Below are 16103 nucleotides of genomic sequence, written 5' to 3' on the forward strand. Positions count from 1 at the left end.
TGAATAATATTAAGAAAAGAATATTAATGAAAGTGTTGCTACGCTTAAAATTAATTGTTATTCTGTTTATTTAGATTCTGCCCTATTCTACAACTCAACAGACAACAATAAAAACTGAGGTACAATAGTTTTCTTCAGTATAGCGAAGCTACTCTACAAAATTTAGAAATAGAGAAACAGTTTGTTGGTCAAAATTGATCTTTTTTATTTGATTCAAAATTGAAACCTTTACACATCACGCAGTAACATCAGGTTTAGATACATAAGATATTAGTTATATTACCTGACGATATACAATTAAAATGAAGTCTGATTCCAAAACCTGTAATCTGTTATTGCATTGCTTGTAATGATTATCGTCCTTGTTGTATTACATTTGATTATTCTTTGGTGGGTATTAATTCAATGGAATTGCTTCAACTCGGAATGTAGATAAATATCCTCAAATTCAACGGAAGGTTGTTTATCTATCTGAGAGAATTAGCAATCAGAGTTTTATTTAAGAGATATTATGGGGTACAATTCAAATATATATTGTCGTCTGAAGTTTGGACGCCAAAAAAAACGGGATTTTCTTACATAATTAAACATAATTTTAGTTTATGTTGACTTAAGTGTTTAGTTTCGTCTATTAATACTTTTTTTCTATAATGAAAATTTAGATGTCAAAGTGTTCTCCATACCGTGATTTCGAGATCTCGACAAAAATCATCCCTCCATATTAAATCTAAAATAATAGTTCCAATCCCTGAGAAAATAAAGGGGAGACAAGTTTAATTGTATTGTCTCTTTCTAATTTTTAATTGCACAAATAAATTTTATCTTCAATTTTTTTATATTTAGATAGTTAAACAACAGATAAGATATTTCAAATCATGAATTAAGTAATAAGATTACAGGTTAAAAATATTTTATTTTTCAGGGAAATTTTGAGAAGTCGGTTACATGCGAATGTAGCATGGAAGGGGAAGGTAAGAATTGTTATTCAAAATTGCAGCTTCTCAGCATTTAGTACGTGTCTTAAACGGACGCAATAAAGTTAAAGGATCTTTGTCTGTGTGTACCGATCTCGTAAACCGCTGAACCAAAATGATTTTTCTTTACAACGAATTCACCCCTATAAAAATTAGTTACCCCCTTCCTCCCTCACCCCCCCCCCCTTCAAGTGCCCCTAGAGGCCTCTAGGGGGGGGGGGACGTAGCTGCTAGTATAAGTATAAAGAGATATATGCATACCATATTATATCTGCAAACTACAAATTCACTATTATTTTCTTCTTGATCATGTTTTATGTAGATTGTTCTAGCAATTTTAAACATTTTCTTTAGAGGTTCAATACTAATAAAAAAACATGGTTCTTTTAAACTTGATCCGATATACTATCAAAAAACCTTGTATGTTCAGTAAGATTTATTAATGCCCAAAGTTTTAAAATAATGAGCAAGGGTCCATTTCTGGTTTGACTTATATATCGCCTAATTAGTATTATTGTTCCATAATCATGAAGTAACTAAAAAAGAAAGATATTTTAGTTGTAAGATAAGAACACTTTTATGCATAACATGAAAACAAATTGAATTTACTTGTTTTTGTGCTACAAAAGTGAAGTAGTATCATTACCAATTTTAGCTATTCTTTCTCGAATGTATCATATTATACAAAGTTACACACATCAGAAAAAAATATTAAATTTTGCTGTTGTTATAGTCATTATCATAATAGAACTGAAGCCATATTAAACTAAAACAACTAACTATCCCTGTTGTTCAACGTCGCAACGTACTGGCTTACAGACCGTAAAAAAGTTAGCTGCACTGCTGAAATATTCAACTTTTCATTTCATGATGTATGTATATAATATCAAGTTATCAACACATTTACCCAAAGTCCCGAAATTATTTTTGACTTATACCAAGTTAAAGTTTTTAAAAGTTTAAAAGTAAAGAGGGACTAAACTACATTATTTTATAGTTAGTCAGTTTTTGTAAGCAAGTCTTTTTAAAACACTGTTATCTGTCCTTCCTAAATGGGAAAAGTGCTTTAAACTTAGCTGCTCTCAGATATGTGCAGCTAATATTTTTATGAAGATTCGCAATAAACAAAGATAATCTCACATTGCTGCTTATTAAGCATTTTTTATAATGATTAATAACTTTTTCCTAAAGTTTGGGATTAAATGTTTGGGTGTAACCAAAAATGTTTTCTTTTCATGAAATAAAATACTTAAATTTGAAGGGTAAAAGGAAGGAAAACATTATTTCATACATTCTTAAGGAATATACAAATTAGAAAAGACAATTAAATTGCTGTGATCAAACTTTAGTTCTTAAAAAAGAGATAATTTAAGCTAAGCAGTGCAATTAAGGGTTGTTTTTCTGCAGTTGGTGTTTTATTTACTGCCTTAGGCTTTACTTCAGAGGCAAAAAATCATATATACCTTCTTTTAAACAGGCATATATTGTATAATTGAAGTTTGTAAAGTTTAAAAGTCAATATATATCTATTTGTTTATATTCCAACTAGGCTCAGTAATACTTGTTTTTTTTTTAAATTTATTAATATATTGCATAGCATCCCAGATACTTGGTTTACATAAGCTCCATATCAATCTAACATTAATTCGCTACACCTTACTTGTAATACTTTCTGATAATTTGTGTTTGTTTGAATTTACCAAAGCATTTGATACATTTTACCGTATTCTACTTATCTTTATTTCCTTAGTGCTTTCTGGTTTTGCATTAAAGTTCTTGGGTTAAGCTAGATAATTAGGTTGAGCAAGATTGTTTAGTTACAGTATAGCCTATACTATATAATATCATAAATAATTTCATATAAATTAGTAGCAAAGCTACTTTGTAATTAATTATATGTGTCAGTCTTCCCTCTTTTCTTACCCCTGTGTAAAGCTGATCTCTATTCGGTTCTCTATAAAGAAGGCTAGGCTTAATAAGTAAGATTTCATAATTTTTATAAAAAAATATTACATGTATAGTTACATTGTAACGTATATGTAGTAAATTAATATTGTTAAATGTAAATTGCCTTTGTTTTACTCTACTCTACCATTTTCCCCCAAACTGTTCCTGCGTTATAACCAAAAATATATAGAAATTTTAAATGTAGATAAATATTAGATATTGCTGAATATAAAAGTAAAATATAATGTATATCATGTAACTAGTTGTAATTGTTACACCGTTTGTATTGGTTGTATTGGTGTATGGTTGGATTCTGAATAAAACCTTGTCATACTGAAGGTGTTAAAATTGGACATAAATAGTAATATCAGAAAATCATCTACTCATATACATGCGCAATGCATAACAACGCACAGTTATGATTTCCCTCAAACGGTCGTGCTATCAAAGAGTTGATTAACTGGCTATTGTTACTCCAATTAATAATCAAGGCGTTTTGTACAGAAAACTCAATTCATATGAGATCTCTTAGAAGTCCTGAAAAAGTCCTGCCTATTTATGTGTTACTAAGTGATATGGAACAATTTTGCTATTTTCTGGTTCAGTAACATAACTAGAACAACCGTCATATAAAGCTGTGAAGCCATAAATCAAATGCAAAATTTACCCTCACTTTCTTTTATTATTATACACAGAGCTGCTTTCTTTTATTTTACTCAAATTACAATTTTATAAAAAGAATTGTAAATGTATAAAACAAGAGTTCATATATACAAAACTTAGAAAACCTGATAGGCGATTATCATTTTTTAAAAAGTTGTAAGTTTTACATTTGTCTGTTAATATCACGTTACCCACTGAGTGTATTAAATTGTCCATTTTAGAGATCACTAAATGCCAGGATTGTTGAAGAATATGATGGGGTTTCAGCCATTAGTTATTAATTAAAGTGACAGTATTCAAATATTTAGAAAATAAGATAGACAAATCTAAATTCCAAAATTCCTTTAAATGCAGTATTTTTATGACGAAAGTATTTATATGTTAAGACTGTTATTGCAAAGATAATACGACAATAGAACGTTATATGTAGTTTTTTAATGTCTTTTTGGCCTGTTCTATTTATTATCTATGCTTAATTCAGTAGCATTAAAAAACATTTTTTTTATTTTAGATTCTGTTGATAATAAGATGAAGTCAAATATAAAGATACAACCATCGCAAGGTAATTCAATAATTCCTCTGGACAAAAAAGAGGGTAGAGGGATTGATGGGTTAATGATCCAATAAACTCCAAAGGTAAATAATGCCATTATTCTTATTTTGATGTAAAAGAGATAGACATTTTATTGTTAAGTTGTAAAAACAGTGTAAAGTTTTTAATGAAAACAAGTTAATATTCGTAAACAGGCAACTTTTTAATTATAAAAAGATATACAAATACTTCCTGTCCATTACAGAGGGGATAAATTAATTAAAAAATAACAATGACGATTATTCCAAATAGTGGCAAAGCTTTTTGAAAATATATGCTAATAAGTTTATTTAATTAGTAAAGAACGATGATTTAAGTAGAAATAACGCAACGTTCACTTTTAGTCATCTATAAATAACATAATAAAACATTAATATGTTTATTATTTATATAGTTCTTTGTAAAACGTTACAGAGCTATTTAGTTTAAAGTTAAAGTCAAAATTAAAGTACAAATTTTATGTATTTCTGTGCTTCAATAATTTTTAAATTCTTTTATTTTTGTTTAATTCTAAAATTTAAAACAAAAAGTAACTAATGCAATAAAATCTCTCAATTTAAAATATAATGTGTGATTATAAAAACATTACTCATATAATGAATTGTAAAAATGATAAATGGAAAAATGATATTTGTGCTTCAAACTTTAAGTAAAACCTAAAATGTTTTCTGGGGCTATTGATACAGCGTTTTCACAGTTGAAATTAATTCTCAGTTACAGTAAAATAAGATGTTTTTTATATTATTTTAAGGTTTTAGTCTAGGCATTAAATGAAGTGAGTTTTTGTGACTATATGTCAGACAATAATGAGGTTTATACTTTTTGCTGCCTTTCTTTTCATCAGGGATTGGAACTAATTTTATTGAGAAAAATACTTTATACATTAAAGTATCTAGTCAACATAGGATTTTTATTGTAAATGTCACTTGATTGGTAAATAGAAATGTTTGACAATTTTTTGCACTTTCCTATTGATGACAGTTAATATTACATTAATGAAATATGAATAACAACAAAAAAAACTTCAGTATAGAACATACCAGAAGAAGGGTGACCAAGAGAAAAACATTATTTATGAAAAATCCTTAATTTGTATTTTTATTTGAAAATATATTTCTTTTCCCGCTTTTGGTCTGCATAGTCTCAAAATCATCCTTTGAAAACAACCAAAAAAGGAATAAAAATATGTAGAAACCATTTTTAACGTCTTCTGTATTACGCAAACTAAATGTTTGTGTAAATATATGAAAATGTTTCTTTATATGTGAGTCAACATAGGCGACTTAGCTTGAAGGCAACAAAGTTACCATAACTTTTTTGTGTCAACTAGAAAACATCTAGTTTAAGCAAAGTTAATTTCTGCGTTTTAATCAAATACAAAATACATATTATGCTTTTTTTGCTTTCCTTTATAATTTCTTTTTATTTTCATCAAAAGTAGAACCATTACCTTTATATATTTTTAAGCTTTTCTTGCTGATATAATTGATAAGGTTTTTTCATCATATTGTATTTTGATGCTTATAATTACTTTATAAAATTATGCTATGTATAAAAGAAACTGAAATTTTCAGAGGCAAATTAGATAATATTCAAATGAAATACAGCTCTCAATTTTTTCATGAATGCCAAGATCTTTATAACTGTTCAATGAATTGGGCTGATCCTTTTCCTTTCACCTCCCTATTCCCCATGTTTTGATAGTAAAATTTAAACAAAGAATTGTAAAACATAAAGCATATCATCATTAAAATTTAACTTTTGTGTTAAATGTTAAAAATGAAAAGGACAGTTATATCCATAACTAGCAAAGAAAAATAACCTGTGAACAATATTTCAATTAAGATAAGAACATGAAAGTATCAAGATATTATTTAGGGAATTTTTGCTTTAAATTGGTAATTATTTATTTCATACTTAATTTTTAAAAGTGATTTTAATAAAATACTGAATATGAAATTTTTATCAGGTATCTAAGGAAATTTTATGCAATTTATATAAAAATCCTGAAATCTACATATTATCATGGAAAATAGATTAGATTTATTAACGATCTCTTATTAGCTGTTGAATACTAGCTGAAACTGTTGGTTTTTCTAAATAATTGTTTAAGTTTTATTAAACAATAACAATACTGTAGTAGTACATGTTGTGCTATCGCTTATAGTTTATCATAATGTCCAGTATAATTAGTTTTGCAAATTATACTAATAAAATATAATCCTTCTCAAGTTCTCATTTGTTTAACACTTTTCATTATTTCCTAGTGAAAAACCTGCAGTAGGGAAACTTTGGCGGAAATATAGAACACTGATACTATCAGTTTTAAATTACATGTATTAATAATTAAAATTCATTAACAATATCATTAAATAGCTTTCTTAAACAAACACAAGTTTGACTATTAAAAAAACAGTGGCCTAGCAATAATAAAAAATAATTGTGACATTAAAAACTATTATTTGCAGGTATTGGCAATAAACGAATATAAACTAATATCAAGGCTATCCGTGAACGGACGTGCAATTTAATTCTAGTTGAGAAATGCGCGAAATAAGACCTGTTGGTGTATAAATAATATAATTTTAACGGTTTGTCCCTGACTAAACAAGGTTTTTTGACGTCCTGTGAATGCCAAAAGTGTGTTATGTACATCATTCCTGTATTTTTTTCTCCATCTTTTTCTCTACTTTTATCGTGAGGACGCTAGTGACAAGTTTTGTCAAGTTTTATCCAACTTTTATTAGAAGCGTAGCTGTTCTAAACTTCCGTGCATATTGAATAATGCTAGCTTGATGTCGGGGAGATGTAGAGTTCAAGTTTTAATAACTATGTGTTGAAATGGTTTCTATGGTTGCTATGTGAAGCCTGCGACATTTATGTCAAAATGGAATACCGTATCCCATAAAAAGGCCTATTTTTCACAATTTATTGTGTCAAAGAAAGGGTAGTCTGTCAGATGTTATATTTATACCAAACCTGCTGTAAAACTGTTCGGCATGATATACGTTCTTGTATATCTATCTTGCTATTTACCTATCTAACTATTTTGTCAAAAATAATAAAACTTTTTGCCTTTCATACAAAGTAAGTTCTGAGTTTTAAAGGGCACAATAAAATCAATGTATCATGTATGGTTATATTTTAAGTTGAAAATTAAACTTTTACCAAATAAATAGGGGTTGTCCGTAATTTTGTCTATCCGTAAATACAGGATCTTTAGCAAGAATGACTTTCTTGTCCGCTAAACAAAAATCCAGAAAGGTTGGGGACAATTAAGTTTTATTTTAGTCGCGAGGGAGTTGGGGAATGCTAAAATACCCCATTGATCTTGCGCCCATGTATTTATCCTTGTTTATATTCAGATATGAATGATGAGAAGTGTGTGGAATCTGAGAGTGGATCCAGTCAAACTAGTCAACAGAGCCACCAAAATATACCCCAAGGACACCATAATAGCCACCAGGGCCACAATAATAGCCACCAGGGCCACCATAGTAGCCACCAAGAATCCTTTCCCAATCAAATAATCCCGGTTCAAGATATTTTACCACTCACACTTGCAGGTAACACTCTACAGTTCAATTAAATACATGAGCCTATTTTTTAGGTTAAATATTGTTTTAAATTTTCTATCTATACACCTAGGTGATGAGATAACCCTTGCCCCCACGCCAACCGAGTCCAGTCTCCCCGTCTCCCCCATATTTATTCGCAATGGAAGCCTTCCCCAAACAGAATCATCCAATGATCTGCTAGGTAAGTGTACACATTTATTTGGTGAGTGAGTGATGTAGTCGTTCAGTGAGGGAAAAGAAAACATGTAGAGAAACATGTAATAAAAATATCAGAAAGTATCAGAATGCGTGTGTGCGTCTGAGCACTGTCTGTTTGTAACGAAAGTTCTCGCTAACTGATAATATTCTTCAGTGAAGCTTCTAATTAGTCCATGTAAGATTTTCAACTTTTTTATGGAGCGTTATTCCATTTCCTATGATAAATCTCAAATAGAAAAAATTCCTCCTCACCCCAAAACATTTATAACATTATTAGATTAGCGTCACGTGGTAGCTACAGTACTCCAATAGAAATGCTTAGAAAACCAATATATGTATGTCAGTTATGCACAGACAGACATAAATTGGTTCATAACTTTGCTGTCTAATCTAATTACGTAGATAATTTTGCGTAAATAAAGCTACAAATCATAATATTATGAATAGTTTTTAAGAAAAATAAAAAGTTTAAGATTACTTGGGGTACTGATAAGTGTACCAAAAATTACCACTAAACATTTTTTACAATTTAGGTATTACTCTTAAATTCCGTTTGTTCATATGTATTATATAATTATTATATAAATTTCGTTAGTTTTGTAATCCTTGTCAAGGACGTCCAAGGGGGGGGAAGGGTAAAGGGGTGATTACCCCCCCACCAAAAAAAAAAAAATATTTTTCATTTTACCCCCCCCCTCCCCATGTAAAATTCACCTCTACCTTGGGAGTGCCGTAGGCACCCTCAAACCAATTAGGAGGGGGTAATTACCACCCAAAACAATTTTGGGGGATGAATACAAAAAAAAATTATAAAAATTTTGGCGCGCTTCGTGCGCATATTTTCTACTAAATATTTAATAATATTTCATTATTTTGGGAGGGGTAAAACAATTTACCACTGCCAACAGATTTCAGGGGGGGTAATACCCCCCCCCCCCAAGCAAATTTTACCCCTTGAGTATAAATTTTTCCCCCTTCAAATAAAAAAGCCTGGACGCCCCTGATACTTGTTTTTAATAATAATTGTCTGCGTCTTCAGGGAAAGAAAAATAGGAAAGGAATACCTTTTTGTTTTTACTTTTATATTCAAGCTTTATTATAGCAACAAATTTAGGATTTGCACTATTTTTTAAAGTTTACAAAATATTAAATATGGACATAATAAAATGTTAAATGATTAATACATCGTTATCTAATACAGAACTAAATAATTGCCGGTTTTTTTTTGAGTGATAACAATTTTTTTTTAATCTTTGGCTTTAGTGTTTACTATTTATTTTTCAGAATAACTTTATTATTATTATTCCTTATAATTATCCAGGAGGGTAAAGATTTTAATCTAGTAAGGGGAAAGGTCAAATGACATGGAAAAAGGAAGATGGATCAATAAAAAATATTTGTTTATTTTTTCCCAATATTTTGTTATTTTACTCAAAAAATCTAATTTAGTGTGTTTAAAACAGAGCCAATATTCTTATTAATTGGAATTTCAAATTGGACCTTTTCAGGTGCAATGCTTTTTTTTGGAGAAATCCCCGAATCCCTTTCAAAAATTCCATAAACAAAAAGAAAAACAACAAAAATATAGTACCTTATATTTTAATCTGATAATGGACAACTACTCCTTCTCTGAAACAAATGTCCTTATTATTTATTACTTTCACCATGAAAAATCAGGCAAGATTCAAATTAGCGTGACTGTGACTATGACTTTACTTCCTCCCAGTTCACAAAATAATAATAGGTCTACCAACAATCATGCAAATTATTTTTAAACATACAATTCAAAAATACAGTTTTAGGTTTTTAGTTATTGCTTTCTATGTACGGAACAAGGTTTCTTTGGTAAGAGTAATTATTCTATGGAGACGCATCTAACGGATAAATTAATGCTCAGAATTGGACCTAACATCTCTATTACTATGTCTTCAGATAATAGACATTATAGATTGTTTATCGTTTAACACTTCATTAAAACTTTTTTTATTCTGACTTCTGTATTTGAATACTCAGTGTTTTTGTAGAAACTATACATAATAACAGATTAAGTTTATTACGTGACTACTTTAGCAAAATTAAACCAAAAATTTAATTTTTTACCTTTTCCTTGTTTGTTCTTATATGTATACTCAAAATATGCATATATGTTTAATAAGATTTATTAAAACCAATGGTTATAACATCTTATTTTGGAAAAGATCTCACTCATTTTATTTACAGTGTAAAAGAAAGTGTTTTTGTGTTAGTAAATATAGAACAGTACCATTTAAAATTTGTATGCAAAAGTTTTAAAATAATATTTGCCTAAATATATAATAAATCTTTAGGAGAATACAGTTCTGTGGTTGAGGGTCTGGAGGCAGAGTTCCCAAATCTAAACTGTGAATACTTGAATCTTGATTCTCTGTGTAATTGGCAACCATGCGATATGGATGATATAGATACAGACACACTTGTCAGGTAGTTTTACAAAATATTATCAGAAGAATCGGATCATGGAAGGCAAACGAAGTAGCGGGTTTAGTCGTATTTTCCCAGTAGCTTTTGAAAGGTTTTTTGGGTTATGTAACTGTTAATAATTGTCCCGCAGGATAGGAAATTGGCCCCGAAGGTTCCAGAAATAGGAGAAAACCTACTGAGAAAATACAACGAAACCCGCTACTTGTTTTCTTTCCATGATCCGAGTTATATTTAGGTCTTAGACGCATCTCTTTATAAGAATATTCAACGTTTAACTTTATCACATGTACTAGAAACACTTTGCAAGCTATAATGACGATATAGATGTCGAATCGTCGATGTGCAAAATGTATTCATGATACACAAAAAGGACCATCTTACTTCTTTGTTGTTGAAAAGAATATTAGTTTTAGCCTTTTATTATTAATGTAACTGTTAATATAGTTGTTGTTCAGCTACTCTATGAATAGATGATTTCTTTTTGTATTATATAGATTATTTAAAATTGTCTCGTAATTCTCCATTATTCAATCCCGAAATGAAACAAACAAAACTAGATTATATCTAATTTTGTTTAATGTAATTAGCATTATAACAAATAATTGCTTAGAATATTTGTCCTTCGCTCAACAATCAGTCATTAAAAGCAACGGATATATATTTTTTAAAGATTCTCTCGTATTGATATATCATCTTTGTTTAAATGTTAATTTGCAAACTGGCAAAAAGCTAAACTGAAAATTTATACCAGTTTTGAAATTTAATCCTTGGCTCTGGATTTTGTTGAAAGAATTAAAATATTTGAAACTGTTTGTATTGTATAAAAGTGTATAACATGAGGGATATGGGGATATATATATATATTTTTTTTTGGGGGGGGGGGAACTTTTTAGCGGTCAGACCGTTTTAACCTCCCTCTTAAAATTTCAGTAGCTATAATAATCCTCCTTAAGTGCAATATGTGCATAGATATTTCGACATCAATTTCTGCCAATCTTAACAAATAATACATATCTAAAATTCAGTTTGAAATTTGCAAGTAATATACAATTTGATTATAGGCTTTGAACAAAAAATCTTGTTTAATCTGAATTTTTCAACTGGAAAAGCTAAAAAGATTAAATCAAAAATTAAATAATTTAGCATATTTTAGCAAATGCACTTTTCCGTTGTTGCCTGGCCCACCACGTCCAGAGTCATGACTACAAAATTTAATTTACTAATGGAATTATCATTTATGCTTAGCTGTGTGCGCGCCCAGGGAGGGAATGGCTTTTGGAATTATGAAAATAAATACAATTTTTACTTTTAATGATAAGATGTGACTTTTCAAGCCTTTTTTATATCATATATTTTTCTCAATATTAAAATATTAGTTTCAAACTTATTATATTCTTAATAAAAAAAATACATTTCTTAGCCAAATTCTTATGAACTTTGTTAAATTCAACAAAATTCAGATTTCTAGAAATTAATTAATTAGATGGGAAAGTATCTTATTCAATTAAAAAGATAAACAAAATATAAATTCAAAATATTGATAATTCGAAAATGTTTATTTATTGCTCTATTTTTTGTTTGTAAGATTAAAAGTTCCTTACCATTGAAATAAATTCATTTCCAAAGTAATTGTAAAGTAGGACAAGAAAAAATATAATTTAAGAATCGTAATTTTAAACCAAAGTTGGAGCTTCAGTTAAATTATATTACTGAAATTAAAACAAAATTCAATATCTTTTTCTTCCAGTTTGATTGAACAATTAACTCATTTATTATAAAAGTTTAAAGTATAAAAAAAATATGTCAATAGAATCAAAATACTAGAGGTCGCTATAATTATCCCACTATTGGCTAGATTTATTTAATGTCTTATTTACTGTTTTTGGTTTTACAATATCAACAAAAAACCTATATTACTATAAAAATCTTTTCTAAAATTGTATTTTTCATAATAATACCCGCATATTATTACATATTATCAGAGATAACTCTTTTTCAATGCTCTCGCTCTTTGCCTTATAAATTTTATTATCTTTTTCTTTAATTAAATGCTCCTTATTATTCCAGTTCCTATTAAAGCTAGCGAGCTAAAATTTTTTGTGCAAGGCTCCTGTTTGATAATGAATTTCCGACCTACAGTAAGTCAAAGTCAATTTTTGCTTCCTTCACCCTTTTATTTAACAACCTTTGTTTTTAGGTCCTTTTTGACTTAAAAATTTTAAACAACTGTAATTTTCTTATTTTTGAAGCTAGAAGAACAATGTTTTTGCAGAAATGTTTATCTTTATGTAAATCTTATATTATAAATATAAAAATATAAACAACGGCGGATCTTTATGAAATTTTAATACGTTATGTAGACATGTAAGAAAAGCTTAAGTTTAAAATTTTGAAGTCACAAATTGCGGCCACAGGAGCCTTTTAAAGATTTCTGGGGACCTGGAGGATCAGAAACTGCAGGATCATTCCTGGAACCTGAAATTGACTTGAACACATGTATTTCATATAGGGATGTACTATTAGAGAATATTTTAGTATTTTGGTCAGATAAAATGCTTTGTTTAAGTCAAAAAAAATATTTTTGCTCTTTACCTGAATGATCTTGCCAGGTTTGCTGGCATCCTGTGCCCACCAGGATGGAGATATTTGAAAAAATTCCAACTCTCAGTTATGTGTCATACCCATGCTTAAAAAGTTTTGGCTCTTTTCTTTATCTTTCACACAGAGAAAATGAGATAGCAAAAAAACGGAGGGGGAGGGGCATTCAACGCCCCCCCCCCCCCCCCCCACCGACCGTTAAGTGTTAAGGAGCCGTTTCGTTTATTAAACAAGTATATTGCTTTGGCTTTATCCTCTTAGAATTTTTTTTTTTCAATTTTAAAAAATTTGAGTACTGAGCACTGCGGCCAAAGTTAATAGTTCGCTGTTGTGAAAATTGTGATAACTTACATTTTTCTAATTTGATATTTTCGTCCCCAACGGGTTAAATTAAATATTTCCCGTAGCTGCCATAAAAGACTTGTGTCACTCTGGTCTAATTCTTCAAAATATCCATTTCTTTAAAAATACAACATTGTATACTAGTAATTTTTTTAAATAATCGAAGTTATATTCTTTAGGGCATTTACAATATCAACATAAAATTAAAAACTTTACTTAGTCCGTGAAAAATAGTATAATTTGATTTAACTAAGCAGTCAATGAGAGTAATTAGAGAATGATTTAACCACTATGAGTTTTTAACACTTAACATTTGGAAAACTTGAGCTCATATATAGACATTAATTTCCTATATAGATCTGACAGGGATCTTGAAACAATAAAGCAGGCCGTTTTGTAAATGTTAAAAATTGGAATATTCTATAAAACAAAAGTAATCGCAAATATAGTATAGAATAAAGAAAAGCTAAATAGATTTACGGACAAATCAAGTTATAGGATAAAAGTCGACATTTAAAAGAAAAGTTCATCACACTTCCCTACATACGGACACACTTAAAGAGTTAAAAAGTAGATTCCCTACTTAAAATTATAATTGTTTTTATATTTATAATTATTATGGAGTTATGAAAAATTGTATAAATTATTGCCTTTTTACATTACAAAAATAGATTACTTGTTTTTGCTGAAAGCTTATGAAAGAAAATTACATATTATGCAATTATGAATATTTGCTTTTTGGCATAAAACATGAAAATGTTTGCAAAAACATGATAAATTATGATTTATTTCATAAATAAGCAAATGAAATACAAAACAAAAGTTTCATAACATACTAAATGTATTTGATTATCTTTTTTCAAAATAAGTTGTTTAATGGTTAAAACGAGGTAAAAAGAATGGTTAACCTAGTTGAACAGCATTGCATCTTTTAATCAACATTTTGTGTTAATTATTAAATACATGTTTGTAAGATTTACCGATATCTGTATCCTATACTCTTTTAATTATTATTCCTAATTTATAGCACAGATATTTTGTAACTTTTTTCTTTAACCAATAACCACACGTATATAAACCAACTCAAACGAGTACAAAGGATTTTGAATATGTCTTCCTTATTTATTACTGGATTGTAAAATTGTAAACACTGATTATTTCTGTAAAACATGATAACAATTCATTTTACTTTAATTTATAAAATTCTGATCTTATTGTTAATCTATTGTCAGTAGACAAAGCCAAAATTGTGTCAAAATTATCCATGTGAAGTAATAAAAATGAGGGAGATGAGAGGAGAAGTAAAAAAGAAAACCCCTAAAAAAGAGATAGATAATCCCTCATTTTTATGACGTCATATGCATGATTTTTGACACAATTTGGGCTTTGTCTCTATAATTAACTGTTAATTTTGTCTAAATGATTTAGCTGCAGGGCATATTGTTAAGTTATGTATTTCATCTATATTTTAGGTCTTTATCAAGTCAATGTAAGCCTTCCCTAAGCAGTTTGACATCAAGTATTAAACCTGAAGAAAGTAAATCAAATAAAATGGAAATACAAGGTAGGCAAACATTCTCGATTTTATCCCTTTTGTCATTTTTTACTCTCAGAAGGAAGTTAGTGTTCAATAGCCAGGATGGCCATACAACAATGGGGATATTTTCTTTCAGAAGCGATTTCTCTTGGGATATTGGAGGTACCTTCCCTAAAAATAGTTATAAAACTTCCCTGGACCTATCATATTTGTACAGAAGTAGAAAACCAGTTTCTATTGTATAAGAATTACTTTAATTTTAGAAGGAGGAGTGTATTCTATGTGTGATAGCCATGATGCCCATACAACAGATCAACAGACCAATGACACAATCAGACACAAGATTAAAACTGAAACATGTGATACAGGAATGCGTTTTCATTAATAATACATTTGATGACATGGCTTTTGTCTGAAAGTCCTCCTTACTGTGCATGATAGGTCTGTTGAATGGCCAAAGTTTTCGTCTTTTCTAACTGTCTCGCAATTTGTCTAATGTTGCAACTGTACACTTTGCGGGTTAACATAAAGATATTTTTATCCAATTTGAATGTCGCAACCAACCTAACAGTTTCAAACCTTAGACCTAAAGTAAAATTAAGTAGTAAAATGATAAAAAGTGTCAGCAATATAAGAAACATGTTAAAGATATGAAGGAAAAAAATAATTAAAATTGCACAAAATTAATTGAATAATAATGAATAGCGGCATTTAACACAGATATGGATGTACAGACAGAAGTTTCCAATATGTCGACAACTAGTTCCAGTTCATTTTTAAGTACAGTACCAAGTTCAAGTTCGTTTTCTGCATCTTCATCAAGTAGCTCTAGGTAAAACCAACTACTTTTTTTATTCATAAACATATAGGAACATACCAACATAAGCTTCCCTGAAATTATAAATGATTTTTTCATTCCCTACTGAACTTCCACACAACAACAAACACAAATCAAAATATCTTTGATAAGTGTATATCAAAGGCTTTAGTGAAGTCAAACATACACAAATTATTAGTTAACATTTCCAAAAATAACAAGAATTAAGATATAAGTTTTACTTTATAACAAGTACAGTTATAACCATCAGAAGCTCACTGTTTTAGATAAAAAAGATCAATAAACTGTAATAATTTATGTGATATTAAGGTTGCCAGTATTAGTTTTTTTGTGTGTTCAAGTGTTTTATAGGGGAAAGAAATGGTATGGAGTGCCT

At 29.1% G+C, this 16103-nt stretch overlaps 1 protein-coding gene across 1 annotated transcript in view; it reads left to right on the plus strand.

Moving 5' to 3' along the window:
- LOC145326438 (uncharacterized) overlaps positions 1 to 16103 on the plus strand; it is a 114241-nt gene that overhangs the window by 45783 nt on the left and 52355 nt on the right. The window contains exons 14-22 of the mRNA XM_080169788.1: positions 75 to 119; positions 923 to 971; positions 4096 to 4146; positions 7542 to 7742; positions 7825 to 7935; positions 10280 to 10412; positions 14825 to 14916; positions 15153 to 15253; positions 15606 to 15721. Coding sequence (XP_080025914.1) covers positions 75 to 119; positions 923 to 971; positions 4096 to 4146; positions 7542 to 7742; positions 7825 to 7935; positions 10280 to 10412; positions 14825 to 14916; positions 15153 to 15253; positions 15606 to 15721 — 899 coding nt within the window. The remainder of the gene's footprint in view (positions 1 to 74; positions 120 to 922; positions 972 to 4095; positions 4147 to 7541; positions 7743 to 7824; positions 7936 to 10279; positions 10413 to 14824; positions 14917 to 15152; positions 15254 to 15605; positions 15722 to 16103) is intronic.

The sequence above is a fragment of the Acartia tonsa genome, chromosome 8 (assembly GCF_053477335.1).
Source record: "Acartia tonsa isolate MP-2025a chromosome 8, ASM5347733v1, whole genome shotgun sequence".
NCBI lineage: Eukaryota > Metazoa > Arthropoda > Copepoda > Calanoida > Acartiidae > Acartia > Acartia tonsa.